Source organism: Dipteris shenzhenensis, chromosome 10, assembly GCF_047967505.1.
Source record: "Dipteris shenzhenensis isolate YYH24624 ecotype China chromosome 10, Dip_SZ_1.0, whole genome shotgun sequence".
Lineage (NCBI taxonomy): Eukaryota > Viridiplantae > Streptophyta > Polypodiopsida > Gleicheniales > Dipteridaceae > Dipteris > Dipteris shenzhenensis.
The window spans coordinates 5,094,164-5,118,150 of NC_141605.1; the positions used below are offsets into that span (position 1 = coordinate 5,094,164).

General features: G+C 41.4%; 1 protein-coding gene across 7 annotated transcripts in view; it reads right to left on the reverse strand.

Annotated features, from left to right (window-relative positions):
- Positions 1-8,321: 8,321 nt before the first annotated feature.
- LOC147897302 (Sept9 (DUF616)) overlaps positions 8,322-23,987 on the reverse strand; it is a 34,126-nt gene continuing 18,460 nt past the window's right edge. The window contains exons 5-7 of one of the 7 annotated variants that reach the window (XM_087380689.1): positions 18,845-19,032; positions 10,719-10,803; positions 8,322-8,802 (exon numbers count right to left, since the gene is read on the reverse strand). In XM_087380689.1, the coding sequence (XP_087236815.1) occupies positions 8,781-8,802; positions 10,719-10,803; positions 18,845-19,032 (295 nt within the window). In that variant the 3' untranslated portion in view covers positions 8,322-8,780. Of the gene's footprint in view, positions 8,803-9,680; positions 9,804-10,369; positions 10,804-10,829; positions 11,239-11,735; positions 11,889-13,159; positions 13,903-18,844; positions 19,033-23,987 lie in introns of those variants that run through there. The other 6 variants (XM_087380688.1, XM_087380694.1, XM_087380687.1 and 3 more) reach the window with 6 other exon arrangements.

Below are 23,987 nucleotides of genomic sequence, written 5' to 3' on the forward strand. Positions count from 1 at the left end.
TTTGTGAAGTATTCCTCTTGGTGGCTTGTGCACTTTTCTTATTAATGTGTAGGCCTTTTTCCTTCTTTATGCTTTCCAACACCATGAATTCACATTAGAAAGTTTATCACATGCATCTCTTCCTACAACCTCATCCATAATTTTATTACAAAAAGCATGATGAGCAAACCAAAACACAATAATTACTTTTTGATGATTTTATGGCATGCTTTATGCTAGAACACAAATAATACATAGTTGAGATACAAATTGTGTAGTTTGAACCCTGTTTTTCTTCCTTGCTCCACCACAATTGGTCTCCTCTTTTGTGAAGTAGTCCTCTTAGTGGCTTGTGCACTTTTCTTAATTGTGTATAGGCCTTTTTCTTGTTTTTTCTTTCTAACCCCATGGCTTCACAACAAAATTTTTATCACATGCATCTCTTCCAACAACCTCATCCATAAAATTGCTACAAAGAGCATGATGGGTAAACAAAAACTCAATAATTACTTTGTGAAGTTGAGATACAAACTGTGTAGCTTGCACCCTATGTTTCTTCCTTGCTCCACCACAATCGGTCTTTCTCTTTTATGAAGTAGTCCTCTCAGCTTGTGCACTTTTATTAATTGTGTATAAGGAAAGACTCTTGGATCACAAGTACCCCTTCCTATGCTTATTGAACCTTGGGAGTGAATATCCATGACTTTATTACCAAAATGCCTACTATTATAATCAAATCATATGATATGATGATAGGAGACTGCTTTAGTCAGCAAACATACTTTACCCCATGCAAAAAGCCTCTCTCAGCTTAGCGAGCTACACATATGTTCATCAAGTAGATCTTTAATGTACATCATGGCTTGCCAAACATAATAGTATCTTATCGAGATTCTAAAGTTTGTAGTAACTTTTTGAGTGCATTATTTGAGAATGTTGTGAGTAGGCTAGATTTTTCTTTAGCCTTATAAGGAGCATCTAATGACCAAATTGAAGTAACAAATAGTACTATTCTAGATATGTTCAAAGCCTCAAAATAAGTTTATTCATATCTTACAATTTACCTACAATAATATAGTTCATTTGGCAACTAGAAGGGAACCATCTAAGGTAATCGAAGGGAAGTTTCTACATGTACCTATCACTAGATTTCCCCATAGAGTTGAGGCAACCAATGAATTTACTTAATAGGTATGACTACATCCTCAAGGAGGTAAAAGAAGCCATTAGCCTTGCATAAAAGAGAATATAATAAGAAAATAAAATGTATGATCTTGAAAGAGGGTGATTACATCCTTTTGAGGATGGATAAAAGAAGGTGAAAAAGTTTTGAAAAATGTTTTGTGACAAAAATGGCTCTACAATGTTATGGACCATTTAACATTATACAAAAATTTATAATCTTGCCTATGAGATTGAGCTACTTGATCATTGGAGAATCCCCACAATGCATTTCATATTGATCTATTGATACCATGTAAGGGACCTCTACCTACACATGTTGTGTCAAGTTTCCCATATCTCCAACAATCCTTGCAATACGTGTCAAGCCTAATGACTTCCGAAACCTTCCTTCAGCTAGAAATTAAAGTCATTCTCAATCTCACATATTGTTTGCCTTATAACATTGCAAATTAATTTATTAATACACCTCCCCACCCAAATGTAGCATTCACTTTTACCTCCTGTTCTTGTAAATTAATTTATGCCATCATAGCAATGAGCAAAAGTCACACTCCCCCTATGGATAATCCATACATACACTTTTAATGACATTCTTCTACAACCTTCACATAAACATGAAAATAATAAAAAGTAGTGGAAACCAAAAATTGAACTAGACAAATGGAATTATACTCATACATCTTTGGAACAAAGTGTAGTGACTATGTATCAGTCACTAGAATATTGGAAAACAAGCAAGTGAGTCCGATGCCAACTTCCCTAGGCACATCCTCCTCCACATCATATTTAGAAACCATCACCACATATTCATGAGTGATTTACATCTCCAGCGCTTTCATTTTGCCACTCTTCATGTCATAATCTAAGCAAAGCTGTGGACAATTTGGATACATTGAGGTAATTACAAGAGATTGAAATTCTATACGGGGTGAGATAAGATTGTCTATGTGTCATTCAATTTGCAAAATGTATGCTTCACAACAATGCATATAATTTGACAATAATTAATAATGTTACATTTGAAATCAAAACTCTTCGGCATGAACAAGAACGTGATGGTACTTTTGAAGGGATTCCCCAAGGACCTTAAAGACTAGGGCTTTTTGGAAAAGTTTGTAGGTTTAACATTGTGCTTTCAAAAATGGCATAAAAGCCTACCGTTACTTTAAGAAAAAACACTCAAATTTGCCCCAAAAAATTCATTTTTAAAGCTTGAAGTAATACATTTTGGATGATATCAAGAAACTTAGTAACAATCACATTTTGTAATTAAAAGTACAATAAAGAGAATGTATCGTCTAACTTGTAACATGCTTTTCATCTCTATTATTAAACGATTAGGTATGAAGTGTCAATAAATTCTTTACATTTCAAGCCCATACCATCCTCCTTTTCGTTGGCAATTCATATAATTTTATTGAACATCTAACCAATATGATCACAAATATGATGTAGTGATGCCAAAATGCCTTTCTAAACTGGCATGCAAGTCACAAAAACAACTTTATTATCAGTTGATGTGTCATTCGATTCCCCATATAACACTCAAGAAAGACTGGTTGTGTGATTCTGTAACTATTGAATTTATTTGGAGAACTCAAATAAACCTTTAGCATTAGTTCTCCATATCATATGACCTTAAGATGCAATCTAATTAGCAACAATCAATTGAATGAATCACTGAATCAATGAAGCCCAATATAGTGTTACTCAATATATAATAATCAAAGATAACATGGAATTACCCACAATATCGACCATCTAGCATTGGGAAAACATAGGTCAATTAGGCATTCCCAACTTAACCACACAAAGTATCCATTAGAGCCCCCTCTGAATCCTTTGTAGTTCTATGGAGTACTTTGGCCATAGTCAACAAGATTATGATTCCGTAACATCCCTCTTGCTTGGATGCAACATCAACTCAGTGTTTGATTATAGAAACTAATGAGGTTTGGAAAATCTCGAAAGAATTGTTTAGACGTCCACTGAGCATCATCATTTTTGGGATGATTCTTAAACTTGAGAAAATATATGACATAAAAGTTTTCTTTTTAGTTATAATTTGTTGATGGTCCGAAATATAGTCACGTTCAAGTATTCGTTCTTCATCAACAATCAAGGGAGCCTATCATGAAGGATGCCCTTGTTCTACTCACTTGTTATAAAAAAAGGCATCAAAGAAGCTATGTCATGCAAACATTTCTTAACATGAAAACGTGGACTATATGCAAAATTCAAGCATTAAGAACACCTCATTAGCAAAGTATATTGGTCTATCGAACTATAGATGTGAAGCAATATGGCCATGAAGGCATCTAGGTGATTTTGGATCGACCCAAGTGAAGGCCCTTGCAATCTTCCTATTGCAATCTTTTGTGGGAAGACAAGTGCATGAATTTGGATTTTTTGCTAAATTAATTGAAAATACAAGCTCTCTCTCTAAAAAAACAAGCATAATAGAACACAAAGTTAAGAAATTTAGGAGAAACAAGAGACATACAATGTAAAATCTACATTCTTGATGATTAAAATTTAACAATCCATTTTTGTGCAAAGTATCCCATAGTTCCACGTTGTTGATGGGGGCAATCAATAACTCAGAGATAACAAACCAGCAAGCAAACAGTAAATTTTAAAAATGCCATCTATAATAGGATCCAAAACATCATGAAATCTAATGCCTTCTCAAGTATGCATTTTACTTGGATCTTACAAAGCATAGATAAGTACGAGACTTATGTAGATCAAATGCAAACCATTTTTAATTCTTCCAGAAAAGTACTAGACTTATGTAGATCAAATGCAAACCATTTTAAATTCTTCCTACAATGCAATAGTGCAAGAAGTAGGATAGCACACAAATAAAATCTTTCAATCTTGGTGAACATTATTTTTTAATAACTCATACATTGCAATCATTGTCCTATATCCACTCTCACTACTTCGTATTCATGGGTAGGCATCAAGTTTCACTTATTTTTTTAAATGACTCTATATTATTGCCTACTATGGATCTAGATGAGGCAGGGATATCTCGAGTATCTACAAATCCCCTCTTACAGTAGGCACGCTTCGTTGCACGTGGAACAACATCAGGTGTGTCCATATTGTTGTTTATGTTCTACCCTAAGAAGCGTCAAATAAAGATCGGAGGGAGGTAGAAAATGCAATGTGCTAGAACGGTGATTGAGGTTAATAGATTCCATCTGTGTTTTGATCACTAGAACGGTTGATTTCAAGGAGGTCCATGCACGTGCTTAGGTAAGGATTTCGCATACCTGCAGATGAAAGTCACAACTACGAGAGCTGGTTCCAGGCCAGAAAGTGTAATATAGGCTCATGAGCATTGTTGTGAAGATGAAGTAGAGGTGCTTGCAAGTGAGTTATGGCTTGTTTTCTCTCGCCTTGGTCGAGGAGTTGATGCACGCCTATAGCACAACCTTCTTATTATAGAAACTTCATACATGAGAAGATTAGAACCCTCCGTTACTCTAGGTTTGTACATAGTGCTTCTCACAAGTTTTGCCCTAGTGGAGGAGTTGATGCACACCTATAGCACAACCTTCTTAGTATAGAAATTTCATATATTAGAAGACTAGAACCCTTCATTACTCCAGGTTTGTACATAGTGCTTCTCACAAATTTTACTCGTAGACTGAATGCATTCACTATCTACTAAGAAACTGGACAACGATAACAAGGCTTGCTATGGGAGTTCCCTATCGCCATCAAAAAAGGGAATAAATGATCAATTTCAACACTAATGTCAAACCCAAGAAAGAGACGAGTAGAGATCCCCTTGAGGTCACTATCATAATTGAAGACCAAGGAGGAACTTAGACCAAGGAAATGGATGGGTCGTGTTTCTTATTTGTAGAGGAAGGCATGAATGCAAGTTATGGCATGAACATGCATGCCATATGTCCAAACTCTTAGAGCCACCATGAGATAGATGTTGTTCTGAGTTATGGCCTTGTAATAATCAAAGCAACTTAGCCTATTTTGCCAAGTGCCAAGGTGGTGACCCAAGATAAGGAACCAAGATAGCATTTTTGAGGCAAAGTCAATACGAGAAAAGGAACATGAACCTTGTGGCTACAAGACCATGATGGAATTGAGGGGCAAAGCCCCAATCACAGTTGTACCTTGCCCAAAAATGGCTAAGACGAATTGCTAACCAAACATCATATGAAGCCAAGTTGATGGAAACCAAGCCAAGCAAGGAGCTAAAAGGTAGGCAACATTTTGAGCAAGGCATACTCACCTTTGCAAAGGCAAGCATCAACTTTGAAACAAGGACCCTCAAATACATAAGAGATCTTTAGGTCTATGTGCTTTCAACCCTCCCATCCCACTTCAAAAGCCATGAGAGCACTTGTGGAGCAAAGAATGTACAAGGCGATGCATGTTCAAATCAATCACCAAGAACATGCCCTTACCCACTTTGCTCATTGCTTGATAACCTATGATCATTGGGATGAGATTTAGACTCTCATTATTCCTCACAAATAGGGGGTCAATACCTATTTATCCGCATTTTCTTAACCAAAATGCCAAGGGCCTAAGATTCAATGCTCTCATAACCTTGACTTCAAGATGTACCTGGGGTAGCTAGTCAAGGTGGGAAATCTTTATAGAATGCCTCTTTTCATGCCTAGTCTCACAAAGTTTCTCTCGCTAAAGATGCAAGAGTTCGCTTCAATACACACACACACACACATACACACACCTTGACAAGACTAGAATATATCCAATCTAGAAATTTATTTTTTTATAAAACAAGTGAAGAACAAAGAAAGGAAGGGAGTTTGTAAGTGACTTTGAACAAAATCGTGAAAATTAAAAATAAAAATTAACTTAATACGCAAAGCTACGCTTATGTTTCAATCAGTACCCAAGCATAAGCTACCGAATTGAGTTTCAAAGATTCCATAATCTCTTTGGTAAACCCAATGCTTACTAAGCAATGTAACCCCAACCCAAACAACAAAAACTTTGATAACAAAAAGAAAGAAACAAAGTAAAAAATAAGGGAAAAAATGAGAGAATGAGAGAAAGAGAGAGAGAGAGAGAGAGAGAGAGAGAGAGAGAGTTTATTAAAGTCTTTGAAAGACCAATGGGTCTATGAGACTGTGAAAAACCTGGTACAAACGAGCTATGATAGTGGAGCTACTAAACGAGCATCCACACCAATGCAAAATGCAAAAAATGCAGAATGGTAGTACAAAGTCCTAATAACAGTCATGTCGGTGGTCGACTATATATCAATCTCATTATCATCATCAAGGTGGATGAGGCAATGGGGGCATGAACTCGACAATAGAGAGCTGTCGGTCACTCACATGTTCAACCCTGGCACGTTTGTTGGTCATAGCTATGTGTCTAACTAGGGCTACCATGACCCCTGTCAGTCGGGCTCCACCAGCCGACTCCGGGCTCCGACTCTAAACAGAGAGGGAATGTCCCCAAGTGTGATAAGTGTGTCAACCCTTTGTCTGAGCTGTCAGATCACTAGCTCCAAGTCAAGATCATGTCGAGGCCTTGTCTCATGGGAGTCCACGTGATCTCGCTGAAAAAACTCCGTGATAGAGCTCTGAGAGAGCTTAGCTAAGGAAAAAGTATGCTCCTATCTCCATTCTCAAAGTCTTCTCTCGCGGTGTCTGAGTACCTCATCAATGAAGCTTACTAAACATCGCTGGTCTGGGTAGGAGAAGAATCGGGCCAAAATCCCACAGCTATCTCTAAAGAGACAGTAGAAACGCCCTTAGATCTCATAGTAAGTAGGACACCTGAAGATGAAGTGCTCCTATATCTCAACCTCATGCACGTCACATAATGTGCATATGCATCTCTCCCTGGGTAGTCACTCTGCTCTGTCGCTCTCGATACGAAGTCTATGTGAAGAGACCCAAAACTGCCCAATAGAGATCCTCAGTGAGTGGGGTGAGTAGATCTATGTGTATCCTAAGGGATCAATGAAACCCTGATCTGTGATATGTAAGCAGTGATCTCTGTAGAAGCTAAGCTTCACTGGGAGTTCACTTGACGAGGTCTAAAATGTGTGAGCTGTTAAGAGATCACCTGGTTAACCTCGTCTGATAGGAGGGGAGAAAATGGAGCATCCATGCTATACTACAAGGGAGGTAGTCTATCCATGTGGAGCCCCAATTGCTCAAACCATCTCTCTGTGTGTGCATATCAGCACCTCTAGTCCCCTCCTACTGCAAGTACCATAGAAGAGGACAGTGCTAGCCATGGTAGCCTGCTATGCCCAGAGGTGTGATCCCCATACTCCCTACCTCGATACAGATACGTGATGACCTGAAATGCAGCATCTAGCTATAATGGGGGTGACCCAAACTCAACCTAAATGATCTGGTAAGGAACGAATGGCTTACCACGAATCATCTGTGATAACATGAGAACCTATAGCCGCTCCACACGGACGTACTCTGTATCCGACAAGTCTGGCCCCTAACATGTGAGAGAGAGAGAGAGAGAGAGAGAGAGAGAGAGAGAGAGAGAGAGAGTCCACTTCAACATATGTTCATGCCTCTTGCTAGGACCATGTGAATCTTACTCTTAAACTTATGCAAGAGCTTTCTCCACATTTTTCCAAGTATGGAAATTTAAAACCTAGTAATCTTAATCCATTGTCGATGTTTGGCTTATTTCTTATTTCCAACTTTGGTTGCAAAACATATTTTTGACATTTGCATTTATGCATAATCTCCATGCCATAATTCCCATGCCTTGGAATGTATGACATTTACCCATCTCCAAGTTTAGATGAAAACACAACTCCATGATGGCTTCTTTCTTTTTCTTTCATATGTTGACTCGGTATTGTTGGTAGGTCATATTTTCAAAGCACTAAGGATATCAACCATATGTGCCCGAGCCCTCTGCTTTAATTTGGGATGATGATCAACAATATATATTTGTAGATCTTTTGGGATGTTCCAAAGTATTCAATAATAGAACTCAAAGAATTCTTCTCTTGGAGAGAATTTTTGGATCATATGCTTGGCACGGTTGGCCTATACATGCAATCCACTATGGCAATCCTTGGCAATCTATTATTATTTGAAGAGGGCTATTTGCCCTACATTTACCTGGTCAAGTACCAAGACTAGGATTTCTTAATTTGGGAGCCACACACATTTGAAACGATATACCAATATGGGTGAAAAAATCAAGGAAGAGTGACGTCTGACAATTTCAAAGCAAGTGTCTATGGACCCTAGGCTTGCACTAGATAAAATCCTAATTTGGATAGCCCGACTAAATACGTGTGCCTCATTATTCCTTCATTCACTCTAATGATTTAAGGCAAACAATCGTCACACGAGTTCCTTCTCATCCTAACTACTTCACCACCCTAGTGTTTTCCTTGCACCTGCCACCTGCTAAGGCCTTTTAGAAGCAACTTCTCGTGTGAAGTTGTCAATCTCTCCTTGCACATGCTAGTGTTCTCAAACTGCAAATGAAATTCCCTGGAGTTGCTCTTGGTCTTGTCACCTTGTGAGCTCTTTGGTGCATATATCTGCTCATCTCACCATGTTTCCAGCCTTTGACTCATCACATTGTGAGCTTGTTGCTTCATACGTCCGTTAATGTGGCCCTATTTCTAGCCTGCATTCATAGTTGCATGCCAAAATGAAAACAGGAGAAACAAAAATGGAAGAAACGAAGTTTTCAAACTGAATTAGAAATGGCAATATGGCCTAATTTATGTGTAAATTTTAAAAAAAAACATAATACAATTACCAATTTTTATACATAATACAATTACCAATATAGTGCTTAAAGTCATGGCTTATGCAACATGCTTCAACATCTATGATTCTACGATCTATCATTCATGAATGATGATTCAAAAATCAACAACAATCTGAAACGGATTACAATTAGCAACCGCATAAGTAAAAAACATACATAGTATCTACTATTATCCTTATTCATGAACCATGTGACATATCACTGTCAAAAAAATAAAGCACCCATAGTACCATCCATGATCATGAATCATGTCAAAAAGAGGTAGCCAACTAGCAAAGTAAACTCAAAATAACATAGTTTAGGACACATATGAAGGGGTGAAGACTATACAATTTCTAGTCTCTCCAAAAATGAGCATCTAAGCAAAAAATGCTTAGACAATCTAGCTGATAGGGCAACACACCACTTTAGATAGAAAGAATTTATCATAATATCAGCAAGCCGCAACACGGACGAAAACTTGACAAGGTAAAATTTACATGTTCACTAATACAGCGGGAACATACATCTAGATGAATGTAGAACATGCCCAAACTCATCCTATAGATACGCAACACATAGTGCAGTTTCAATCTCATGATAGTCACTCGAACTAGTGAAAACCATAATCTCCATCGCATAGCAAGGACTAGCTACTATGACATCCCCACCGACATCATCAGCGCCCAATGGTCGGTATACACCATAGTATAAACATATGCTCTCACACATACAAATCCACACCCACACGTACTTGAGAATCCATTTATACAAGCAATTCCCAAATCAGTAGTCAAGAGCAATGATGCCTGGAACTGCCTGAGGGTTGGTGAGTCAAAACAAGGTAACCTGATAACAACTCACCAAACTGATTCCTGGTATGAAGAACCACAGGATTTAGTAGACATCATCAATGGACATATGTAGGTGCACTCGGCATGCATAAACATATGCCAACTCTCATATAATTCCATCTTTTACATTAAATAACATGCCCAGTTCTATAACTTATGTAGAAGTTACAGGCTACCCTTGTGTGCAATATACTTTCCAAAATTGACAACCTTGAAAGCCAAAAATTGAGATGCATAAACATATGCCAACTCTCATATAATTCCATCTTTTACATTGAATAACATGCCCAGTTCTATAACTTATGTAGAAGTTACAGGCTACCCTTGTGTGCAATGTACTTTCCAAAATTGACAACCTTGAAAGCCAAAAATTGAGGTCTTAACGCATTAGGATTCTACTGCTACAGCACGGAGCACTATTGATCAAAACTTAATTAAGTAATCGTGCTTTTAGATTATCACAAAATTCCAAACCTGCTGATGAAGTAGACGAGGCTGGAAGTCTAAGACAGTCAAAGGACAATGACAGAAGAGACTTAGACATACATGGCAATTAAGGACCGAAAAACTTTCAATAGAAGATTAGATGAAGCATGCACTGAAGCCAAACACGAGCTCATCAGCCAAACCTTTCTTTCAAAGACAAAAAATTATCACTCTTGGCCCGAAGGAGTGATATGAAATGTTGAATTATAAAAAGGATCCACCAAGTAGGGTGTGAATAGCCCTATGCCCCCACGAGTCTCAAGAATTGATGTATTACCTTTCAGCTCATCTAAGGACTTAACCCATTCAATTTTTGATGAATGTTCTCTAGTATGTTTATGCAATAGAAAAAGTGAATTATATTCACAGTTGGGAAACATGAAAAAAGGAAAAGAACCATTTAATCTATAAACAACATATCCAAAACTTAGCTGGTCTCGGGGTGTAAACCTGTTGACTTCATTGAACCACAAACAGCTGAATAAGTTAGTTAGAGGAGTATGCTCCCGAATGATGATAGCCCCTTCTGGTACATCTGTTTAATGACAAAATACAGTGAGAGAAAAACCAACAAGGTCTCAGCTGAAAGCGGTATTGTTTAGTTACAACATAGTCCATTGACTCCAATATTCAAACATAACCCTCTGAAATAAAGCAAGAATAGATGCAGAGTGAAAAGTTCTAAGGCTCTCAAGAGACCAAGGACTAAAAAGATGCAGTGTGGGTCCTACTTTCACATTGAGGGACATCCTTGACACAGCCAAGCAGCTGGAGTATGCGTAAGAAAAGACAAGATTATTCCCCAGCTCAGCATCAGAAAATAACAAAACAGGTATCCTTATGGCATCAGCAGCCCAAAGCTTGTGTACACAACATACATAAAGATATGTTCATATGATATAAGTATAGCTTTGCCAGTTCTCCATGGGACTAAGGGCAGACTCGGCCATGATAAGCCTAGGGGATGTACCTTTAAAAGACAAATGAATTAGACACAGTAAATCAATTCTCCTTACACATCAGGAGTCTTAGCCCGGGTTGGTTGGATCATCAAGTTACCCATCAGTGTCATTATCCATTGAAACAGCCACAGCATAAGCCTAAAACATAAGTTCTCTTACCTATTCCGAAGTCATTGCAGAAGCCAAGCCTCACTGTGAAAAAAGAAAAGGGTCATTTATAGATTTCAATAAAACCTTCTTGTTTAGAGGATCTTCACATATAAAGTCTATTCTTCATGTTGCTCTTGTATCTCAGGATATCATCTGTCAAAACGGCACTAGTGAGCTATTCATTGAGAGTCTGCTCTACTGGAGGGGTTGATGTGTAATTCCACATGGTGATCATCTTGTAAACTGATGCTTTTTACTGGATCTTTACATATGACAGCTACATTCTTCATGTCCTCCGAAGTCTTTGACCATGATCGGTAAACATGAATCCCACTCAAGAATCTGCTGTGACAGATTCTGGCAAAGTTTGAAATCCCATTCTTAAGCAGCTTCAGGGTCTGCTCCTCTCAGAAGACTTGCTGGCCATCATCCTATTAAACTATGTATTGCCCTTGTTACAACAGTTGCAGCATTGTTTGTCTGGGGACGTTCTTGTGACCAAGACAAACTCCATCCGTGCAAGAATATTGTAAAGATAAGAATATTGTAAAAGTGTAGGGCCGCCAGTCATACGCCTTCATAAGACTAGGATCTATCCAATCTTACAAATTATTTTTATAAAACAAGTGAAAGAACAAAGGAAAGAAGGGAGATTGTAAGCCACTTTAAACAAAATTATGAGTAAATGAGAACAATAAAAATAATATAACCCAGTAAGCAAAGTTACGCTTAGCTGCCATCTAGGCTGCTAGTCAGCTCAAATTTAAGATGATGGCAAGAACTACACCTTGAAATACCTATAGTAGCTATATTAAAAATAAAGAGATGATATCATTCTCATGCGACATACTCCAATACCACTAAGCTCCATGGGTAAATATAAACTTTAAACTTGAAGTTGCACAACGAGGAGAGAGTGTTTGCAGCCAACCATCAATTACAGATCCAAAACCCTGCTGCCAGCTCTTTGGTGCCCTCATGGAATGTGCCCCTTTGGTGTCAAGCCTCTTACCCTAAAAGCAATGCACCTAATCTAAAACACGTCTGATAATCCAATTTTCTCAAGGTACTATCCCCATCACTATCAAATCAACATCCAAAATCATATTTTCAAATTTGGAGCGATTTTCCCAGCCGTTCATTCGAGTTGTGCCTGATCACCATTACTCTATCAGACAGTAGATCACCATTACTCTATCAGACTGCAGGATCACTTTCTCCATTCATTGACACCTATTGCTCACACGCTAGTTGGCCCGTTCCTGAATCCAACGATCTATTCAACCATCGCTAAATATTCAAACCACTAGAATCAATCCAGAATGCCTCCAGGACAAAAAACATGGCCATGCATCCTTACGAAGCTTTAGAGTTGGATTTTCTTAACCTTTTCAGGCCACATACCATCTAGAAACATGTGCACCAGTGTCAACTCCGTGGTTACAATGAGATGCTTATATGAATTCAACCATTGTATATATAGCTTAACCATATAAACATCGCATATTTGTGTCCACTGTCACTTGTCTGGACATTATGCATGCACTCAATTACTCAAGCCATGCGCAAACACGTGTGTTCGCAAAGAGAGAGAGAGAGAGAGAGAGAGAGAGATGTATTAACGTCTTCCGGAAGCCTCACAGGCCTATGAGAAAAGGTACAATAAAAAAAGTAACTCATACAAGCCACTACGGGCTGAGGCAAAGGGCTTGCTAGGGCCCTTGCTGAGCGCTATGCTAAGAAACTCAAAAAACTAGTACTTGAGATATAAAACGCAGAAATCCTGAGATAACAAGAGATGCGATCTAAAATCATGTATGACCCTAGTGCCATGGCTGGGATGCGAAGATATCTCGTATCTGTCTCTGCCAGGTCGTCTCTCGCTGCAATGGAGGTGTGATCTCTATATCTAGTGGGCCATATCGAGAGTGACCCTTGACTCTAATAGTCCCTTCTGAGTAATGTTGAGGTAGGCTAGACCTACATCGTACAAGCTCTCGTCAACCTCTGCACCGTACATGGTCTATGTGTCTCTAGCTCCAGAGCTTCACGTCGTCTCAACCTCGTGATCCACTATGCCCTCCTATCAGCTAGCTCCTCCTCCTCAACTCAGTTGTGTCTTGGAGCTAGCTATGAAACCAAAAGGTATTTCTTTCACGCACAAATTCACCAATTAATCAATTGGAGAAGAAGAACACCATCACACCACGAAAGCGACAACAAACTGGGTACAATCTCCCCCCCCTAGATGAGTGGCTCACGCTTCCTCATCTAGAGTATTTATGATATTTCATAAAAGCACCAAGGAGCCAAAATTATCCCTCTCTTTCAAAATGAGGGATTTGCTTTACATAGCCATCTTAGGGCCCAAAAATGGATTATGTCCACTACAAAATATATTGGTCAAACTTTGCAATAATAAAGCAAATACAAAATTGGCCCATGGCCATATATAATGCACTGTGCGACACCTCGATCGGTACCCTCGCACTAACTCCAATCCTCGCTATGAGTTCCATCACCTGTACTCAAGCCGCCAGTTACATTAGTTATTAACAATCGATTGAACGAATCACCGAATCAACCAATCCCAACATAACCACGCTCAAAGCACAATAATCAAGCACAACACCAATAATACTAGCGACATCAGTATTAACATGGAATCACCCACAATACCGACCATCTAGCATGGCAAAACACAAGCTAGTCAGCGTCCCTAACTAACCACACAAAGTATCCACTAGGACCCCCGCCACGTCCAATGCGCTCCTATGGAGTACTTTGCCATAGTCACACTTGACTAAAATAATAATGTCCAAAGCAAGATATATCAGAAATATAATTTTCGTAACAGGCTCAAATGTGTAGAAGTTTGTGACATATCGTTGTGCAAGCCTAGTCTATCACTGCCTTCTGTGGCACCGTCATGTCCTACTGTCTAGTCTATCTCAAAAGGTCCCTTGGTATCGCTGCATCTCAATCAAATAGAGACCAGCGCAGCCCTGGTCATGAACGTGGATCAGCTGAGAGTGTGGCCCGAAACCGTGCTCCTCTTGGGAAAGGCAATGGTATCGTCCACGAGTCTCATCATAGACTAGGTAAATACATAGGAAATGCTCCTTTGCCGCCTCCTCCCCCAATGTGCATGGCCCATAGATCCACTGCTCTCTAGGCATCCTTACAACTCTCCCTACCTCGATCCTCAATTGATGGGACGAAATCCGTATATGTCCAATAGCAATCTTCAGTGCATGTGAGACTCGTATGTCCTCCAAGTACTAGGGTCTAATAGTCACACCATCTCAAGTGGTCATGACAAAGCTGGATCTTGGTGGGGAACTTTCAGTTCCCCTCCACTTCCGTGACATATAGAGTAGAGTAGATTCAACAATATGATATGGTTGAGCTCATCTCGTGGGAAGAGGGGGGACATGGCATCCAAACTATACTAAAAGAGGAAAGAGGGAGGGGGATCGGTCCACATGGATATGGTTGATCTCATCTCATGAGACGAGGGGGGACAAGGCATACAAAGTATACTAAAAGAGGAGAGTTAAGTCCATCTGAAAATCCTGGCTAGCAAACCATCTGAACATACGTGCATACTAGGCCGTGCTAACCCCTCAATCTGCTAGTCGTCTAGATGACTAGTGTGCCACATCAATAGTCTCCAGCTAAGCAAAGCAAAACCCGTGGAAGTATGTCACCATCTAAAAGAAAACATCAATCTGAAGTGGTGTCATGGCGAACTCTCCCTATATTGTCTCATGAGAGACTAAGGGCTTACTCCGAATCATTCAAGATCCCATAATCACATGTAGCCTCTCAAACCTCCTCCAATTAGTCAACGAGAGAGGACTTTCCCAAAAGGGTGTTGCATACATGATTGTCACCCTCACTAGTGTATAAACAGCCATTCCTTCATCAAGGTCCTCAAAAGTGTGCATGGAAGCAATGTCGCTCTGGCCGGACTTTTAACTGACTCATATAGACCCATCATCCCCCAGATCATGACCCCTGGGATCTGCATCTCCTGAAACCTACTAATCGTACGAGATCATGGGAGTGCGTTAAAGGCCTTTCGAAAGTCTACAAAGCAAGCGAGACTTTTCGGGATCCCAATCTCGCCTCCTCGATGATGGCCCGTAGAGTAAGGATGTGGTCAAGAGTAGAGTATTGCCTCGGGAACCCAACCCGCCTTGAAGTCCATTGCACCTGCGCCTCTGTGTAGGTGTTGATCTCTCTCTCTCTCTCTCTTACTCAACCCGTGAATCTTGGCTAGTGTGTGACCAATTGTGAGAGTGCAATAGTTCCCAATGTCCATGGAGTCCCCTACTTTGTATATCGGCAAGATGGTGGTGGTACTCGAAGCAAGGGCGAGACCGTAACATACAACATGATTAAACTTCTATGCTATGATTGGGGCCAAGACCTCCTATTTATGTGCAAAGTGCTCAATCCGTAATGCCCTTGTGATCTCGGGCTCTTTATTCTTGGAGCCGACGCAATGCAGCATTCACATTGATGCGGTGAACAAGGTGAATGTGGTGGTCTTGGGCAGAGAGGACATATCAAGTAGTGCATGGACCAAGATGCATAGAGGGATGTTGCATAAGTGTGCCAGACACCTAGATCTTTATGGGGATAGGTGCCTTTCCCTTAGAGGGAAGCCCCCATGCAACAATAGAGTCCCCTTCTTGGAAAGAGCAGATCACATCATCTAACCTATGCACGAGGAAAGCCCGCCTCTTAGAGAAAAGCCCCCATGCAACAGTAGAGTCCCCTTCTCGGAAAGAGCAAATCACATCATCCAACCTATGCACGAGGAAATCCCGCCTCTTACAACATGTAAGGAGGCATGAGATCTATTGTGCCTCGAACATTGTCAAGTACCCCAAATCCTACTCGCATATGAGATGAGATCTCATCTCTTAGCGCTTAGTATCAAACCATGGGTTTTGAGACATCTTCCCAACGAGGGGCATGCTGTAAATCAAGTCATAGGGAATGATCTGGCGGCGGTATCTTGAACCACTGATACAAGAGTGTCTAAAGCATGGGCGAGGTTCGCATCATCTACAAGAGAGGTCGACACTCATGAGACAAGTGGATCACATACATCTCATCAAGGCCCCAGGGCATGATCAAAGTCTGGACATGGGTCAAGATGGGTCAAGACATGAGGATCATGTCCTGTGTTTGGTGTAGTAGTCCAGAAACTAAATGCTAGGTAGGAATGATCAGCATTGAGTTTTTTTCTCTTTTTTTTTTTTGGGGGGGGGGGGACTGCAAAATCATGTAATCGGACACAAATACTGGAGAGCCCATCAAGTAGTTCATTGTACTTGTCCTCTAGTGATCAGGTCCTGTGCTGCTCCCATCTCCAGTAAATGTTGCCCATACCCTATCACATGTGGTTCATCCTGTAAGTGCCTCGCTATCCCAAGCTCTCCTCGGTCCATCTCTAGTACTCTAAGGAGGTCCGAACCAAAGTCTAGTAAGCCCACCTATCTACTCACCGTCTGCGCATTGAAGTCACCTAGAAGGAGGATCTCTTCTTGCCTATAGAACTCCATGATATCGCCATATGTCGTCTCATATGGGTTGTGACTCTATGGTGACCCCACGCGCATATGATGATGCATCCGAGGGGAAATAGCACACTGCAATGAAAAGCGGCTGTGTATCACGTGACTAAACTCGTACCCACATGTGTCGTGCATGCTTCTCTCTCCGCATCACATATGAGCAGTCATAGACATGATCTGAAAAGAACTACTACACTCCCAAAGCCTCGTACCCATTCTCTCTCCTCGTCTCCTTTCTGTGAGCTAAATCCCAGGTGCATCTTTTCACTCTGGGTAGCCCCCTCTCTAGACTCTCACATGTCTCGAAGTAGAATACAACCTCTCTGCCCCTTCGATCTAGACCAAAGGGCAACATTGCAACTTCACACAACCATTCTCAATCTAGTTTATACCCCCGTCTCCTAGGCCCAACATTGTCATGTCCTATCTACATCCCTCTCTCCCCTTTCTCCTTTCTCTCACACCGTCATGTCATGTCTACATCCCTCTCTCCCCTTTCTCCTTTCTCTTGAATAATTTCTTTACCGTCTTTGTAGGCAGCCCACTTCCCTTCCTATCTTGCTACCATCACCCAGACAATCCCCTCCCTCCAATTCTCTTACTGCCGGAGCGTGACATCTACATATGTCTTGGTCCCCTTCAATGTGGCCCTCATACTCATGAAGATGGACCTCTCCGCTGCTGTCCGGAATGTCACTACCATTGGCCTTGTGGTGCCTCAGCCTAACGCACTCTCTAAGCTGCCTCAAAAGTAAGGTTGACACCCATCTTGGTGATCAAAGCTTCAGCGTCAGCCAGCAGGATATCACCCACTACAAGGACATTTAGGGCCTTGCTGTTGTGTCTCTTATCCTCCTCTAGAGCATCCAAGATGAACACTTTCTTTGCGGCTGATGTGCCCCCATCTCTGCTTTCCCTTTGGTGATCTGTTGTGAGAATTCAGCACGTTTTCCCTACATAGGGCCTGCCTAGCTGCCCTTTCTTTCCAAAGTCCTTCATTTTCTGATATTAGTTCTTCCATAGCTTTGCATGCCAACTCCAGTGCCCCTTTCATGTCTCTGAGCTGTTGCATCTCTGATCCCATGGCCTGCATCTTGTCTTTTATGCTGGTTTTTTCCGATTCCCATTCCGCCTTTTCTTTCTCCCACTTCTCTCTCTTATTTTTCTCCTTTCTCCACTCTTCTTGTATCTTTCCCCCTTGCTTCTTGACTTCAGCCATTATTTTTCATCATGTGTTTTCTCATTTAGAAATGCCACTTTCGTGGCTTCCAATTTGTTGGTTTTCTCCATCCTAGGTAGCCTTATGTGGTGTTCATGCCATGTAAGCTGTCATAGCATTATCCAAAGCCTGCCTTCCCCATTATCTTCCACACAGCCCCATCGTGGCATAATGCATGCAGTTGTAGGTGTTGTTGCAGCCAAGTGTAGTCCACAGGATTCTAGGAACAGTACCAGTTTCTGTTTTACCAGACACCAGTAGCTGTTTTACTCAGTTCATGAGATTACAAGAGATTACAGACCATCAGTTCTATGCACAGGACTACTACAGTTCCCTCAACAAGCACAGAACAACTTAACAATGGTTCCTGAGGTGTTAAACAGTTGCAGTAAGATAAGTCATTTCCAGTACACTTCAAAATATTGAACCACAAACACAACATATGCGCAGAAGTTTGTGCCTTACAGTAATTACATTAACAGGGATTGCTCAAGGGCTTCAAACAATGAATAAGCAGCATGTGAGCCGAAAAAGAAACACAGCAAGACCCCCAAAATCCCTATAACAAGGACAGAAAAGACCCTCTGATTTCCAGTGAAAATCTAGTCTTCTAGGCACAATGAGTCACAAAATGCTGTTGGGGGGTGCACTTACCACTGAGAAGAGGAAGCTTCTTGGCACTCCATACTTCCATGCCTTCGTGAAGATATATCTGCATTTGTTTGTCAATAAGTGGCCGGGCATAGCGTTTCCTTCGTTTGTTTGCATCTGCTTCTTCATAGACGTTGCAGTGATGCTTGTGCCGTGCAATTGCAAAACTATGCCCACCTCGCCACAAATACCTATAGAAGACCAAGCAAACATTGTTATGTCTGTCATCATCAGTTTAGTCTTTTACGGTAATATCTATCAGCACATGTAGGGGTAATCGAATGCATTTCTTTGTTGTAACTCTGTCTAAGGGGACTTCAATAAGCATTGCACTACATTCATGAGCAGGCACCGACAGCACTAGATGAGGTCCAATCTGCTTCAGTAGCGTTGAGGAAACAATCCAGTACCAATAGCCAATCTACACAAACTACCATTCAGTAGCCTAGATGACAGTCTCCAAGAGACATCCAATCCGATTTAGTAACTTCAAGCGGCCCATCTTGCTCAAAGGTGCTTCTCTCGCAGGTCTATGATTTGACGAAACAGTACTTCTCCAATATGTTGCTCGTACATGGAACTCCTTTGCCAGTAAAAAGTGATCCCTCTATAGGGGAGGTAGAGAGAGGGTCCTAGCAAACGCAGAACCAAGGAAGCGGATGGGATTTCCACAAGGGCAATCGTCAATTTCGGGACAAATGAATTCGGTGACCTGCAAAGGAGCTCATCTCTGAAACAATCATGACCTAGATCGCAACAATGGCAAATTGATATCCTGCAAAAGAGCTCACCACACCCTTCCCCCTTCACCCCTCCCAAGTTTGGCTGGTGGCCGTTTGTGCCTTCAAAGGCTTAAAATCAGCCTTTTTGTTCTCAAATTGGCGGATGGCTTCACATCCATCCAATCCTTCTTCCACTCATCAGCCACACAAACTTTTTTTTTCTTAGAAAGAAAAGTTGCAGCAGCTCAAAAAGGACAACAATTTAGAGAGTACCACCACAGTCTTTACTCGCATTCATGGGTCATGATCTCAGGCCAGAGACTGGATGCTGGCAGCCTTCAGATCTCTTAGTGCATTTATCAGATACTCATCTATTCAAAAGGGACTTTTCCCATGTGTTTTTTAATTCTCCCAAAGAAGTGTTAGGGACTAGCCCTCAGTGCCAAAAAGATTTTCCTTTTGGGGTTTGACCTTGTGGGACAAAGTTTATCTTCCCTCTTCATATGTTCTCTGAGTCCTCCTCAGCTTTATCTTCACCTCTTCTCACCATTGGCACTGAGGTCCCCCTGCCCCCCCTTCCCCTTCCGGGTTCGCCTTCTTCAACAGCAAAGGCAATCAAGATGGATGGGGTATCGATCCATGTGCGGTACCTGATCCCATATCATGTGGTACACTTCAGCTACTGTAACACGCAAGCAAGCTTGCCAATGATTCTCCCAAGGCTTTGATGAGAATTAGCACAATAGCCCCATCGAGAATGCAATGTCAGGGCGAGTGTTGGTGAGCTAAACTTCCCACTAGTTGACAATACTTTGTTATATTTACCGACTCACATTGTCTTCTTTGCTGAGTTTGTTTGCAACTTCCATAGGCATGATGGCCTCTTTGCATTCCTCCATCTAGAACGAAATTTCTTGGCGGTATTCCTCCCAAGAGATGAAGATCTTTCTTCCTCTTGCCACATCTCAAATCCCAATAAATAATGCAAACGACCAAAGTCAACCATGTCAAGCTCTTCATGCAATAGAGTTTTTACATTCCTTATTTTTTCGCTGAAATCCCCAATCAAGATGAGATCCTCCACATATTATTCTATCTCCCTATAAATGAAGCTACACGTTTGCATTTGACAAGCTTTGAGAAAGGCCAATCTACAAGAAGTAGTCATTGATGTGTTGATACCAAGCTCGAGGGGCTTGTTTCAGCTGCTAGAGTGGCTTCTTGAGTTTGCACACTTATGGTCCTCTTGGTCTGAAAGCCCTGTGGCTGCTCCACATAGACTTCCTCCTCCAAGTCTACATTGAGAAAAGCAGATTTTACATCAACGTGATAGCTAGGCCACTTGAGGTGGGCAACCATTGCAATCATTATCGGAATAGTCCCCATGCGAGTTGCCAGTGCGCGAAGGTCTCAACCCCTTTTTATGAACATGATTTGGCACCCAATCTTGCCTTGTACTTGTTGAGACTAGCATCTGACTTATACCTAGCCTTGTAGATCCACTTGGTTCCAATAACCTTTTGCTTGGCTGGTCTGGTTACCAAATCCCACATGTGGCTCTTTTCAATGGCAGCCATCTCTTGTCTCCATTGCTTCCGCCACTCTGGGACATCCTTTGCTTCTGCGAAGTTCTTTGGCTCATAGTTCACTGTCAAAGCTTTCTAGGTCCTTCGAGACCACCTCTCTCACCTAAACTCAATCCAAGTGACCCGGAAAATGATCTAGTAGGCATGGGCCCACACATAGTTGAATCATTCAACTCCAATGGCTCAGTGGCCCAATTCGTGGCCTCCATGTGGAATGATGCCTGGTGTTGCTTATGTTCCAGGCAAGGTATGCAAACTTATGCCTTGCTTATCAATTGTACCATGCCTATCTTCTCATCACTTCTAGAGCAATGTATGTGAGGTGCCAAACTCTCGTGCATAAGTCTAAACATCCGTTCATCTCCTTATATCATCATTGCACTAATCATGTAGAGTCCATCACCTTCAAGGCCTCAAGCATTCACCTTATCCATCGCTTTGGATTGGATAATCACTTAATCCTCGTTGAAAATGACTCTCATCCTACTCTTAGCCAATTGACTAACCAGAAAGCAATTCTTACATAGATCATGTACATACAAGACATTTGACAATACCTTATTATCATCCGCACTTGTTGTGAATGGAACGCTCCTAATACCCTTGATTGGACAGCTTCAATTGCCTCCCACTGTAACAAGGATGATCCAAAACTTGGCTTCCCCATCGCAAGAAAGGCCTCGTCATTGGATCTGTCAAACATCTTCTCCTAGCTTCTTCCTACAGGTGTAGCGGCACTAGCTCTTTGAATGTAACTAGTGCCGACCATTGCCTTGCAATCACGGCTGTCACAAAATTTTTGTACCTCTTGGAAGCATGCCAATCAAAAGCCTGGCTACCCGAGACAAATCCGTTTGTTAACCAGCTATTGGGAGCCAATCCCTTACTATTTTCATCTTTGTGATGTGGTCCTGTACTAAGTTTGTGATGTGGTCTTGTACTGAGTCCCCTTGTTCACCTTTCATGTTGTAAAGTTAGTCTCGAGATCAAGGACTCTGGTTGTGTTGTTGATCTCATACATGTCCTTCAAATTGTTCCATGCTTAAGTTGGCCGACCTTGTTGGCTGTGACCATGGTTGGCTGATCAACACCAATGGTTCACCAAGTCGGTCAAAAGTTAATGTTGACTTTTTTACTGAAAAAGTCGACTCTGCCTTTTTTGACCTGCTTTGTCTTCTACTAACTTTTGTGCTCTTGGATCTCCCCCTACATCTATTGTTTGTTGTGGGGCTGCTAGCAAGGCAAATTTCCTCGTACAACTTGGTGATGTGATTGGCCTCATACACTTTCTTAGAAGTCTTGGTGAGAAGGGACTTGAACCTCTTACCAAAAGGTGCCTCATAGGGAATCCTAGCCATGTTACTCAGAAGGATGTCATTCAAGAACCCCTAAACCAATGGAAGAAACGGCTCCCATCGGGTCTGTGAATCTACAACTTTAACACTTTAGAACATCGAAGGCCAAATGGTATAAATTACTATCTAGCCATTGGACTAAGGATGGAAGCTGCTAGAAAAATTCAGCTTTGTACCAAAGTTGTCGAAGAGAGACCTCCAAAACTAACTAGTGAATTTGGAATGCCGATCCAACACAATGCAATGTGGCATACCACACATCAGTCGAAGAGACATGTTGTGTCATGTGCATCGATGGTACATTTGCATGAAATGAGCATGAACACCTTTCCACAATGGTCAGACACATGGTGTTCCTTAAACCAATGGTGGGAGGAAGGTTTTGACAAAATCCATGCAGATTTGCTCTAAAGGATGATCACGAATATCAAGGGGCTGAAGAAGACCTAGCATCTTCCCATGAGATACCTTTACTTTCTAGCACACTCGTGGACGTCAATGCGTAAATGAGGCTAGAAAACCTCGTTGTCAATCTTCTTAAGAGTGCCCAGAACACCCTATGGCTGCCAACTACTCAATCATGCGCGTCATGGAGTATGGCAGCACGAAACTGGGACAAGGGATGCATCTCAGTATGCAGACATAGATTGCTGGAATGATGAGCAGCACACTGAATATGCCACAGATGCAGGGATTGGGACCGGGAATGTTTGACCCCACCATGGGTATGGGTGGCATGGCTCAAAATGCAGGATCAACGATGCCTCCACCCTTTTTACAGCCCCCCGTTTATGATAATATTACCCCACAAGGCAAGCCGAAAGATTATAAGAAGGGAGGGGCAGCTGTGAAGTTTGAAACCTTCAATGGAATGCAGGACAAATTGAAGGCTCTCACATTTGTGCAACAGTTTGATGCTGCCTATTCCGGTGGACATTTCACGGAGTCTTCCAAAGTTCGAAAGGCAGCCACCTTCTTGAAGGTAATGCACTCCAATGGTGGACCAATTTGCTTTTGCAAGGTAAAGCCCCTAACACTGGGGTTGAGTTCAAGCAAGTTTTCTCATCCGCTTGGCTTACACTTTTGAAGTGGATATCATGACAACATGGCATAAGCTGGATTCCGCGAATTGTAAGAACCTCAAAGAGTATAATAAAAAGATGCCAGTCAATCCGTATAGGACTGTAAAACTGTCTAAGCAAGTGGAAAAGTATTGTTGTGGGCTGCCAAAGGAGCTTCGTGACTATCGCGCCAAGACAAGGGTCTCCAACATGTCTCAGCTGATTGAGAATGCTACAACAACCTATGCTCTCATGAAAGGGATGACTCTGGGGTTCAAAGGTAATGACAGCATGGCATAAGCTAGATGCCGCGATCTGTGAGAACCTCAAAGAGTATAATAAAAAGTTATGGGAGGCCTTATTGCCAGTCAGTTCGTATAGGACTGTATCATTGTCTGAGCAAGTGGAAAAGTATTGTTGTG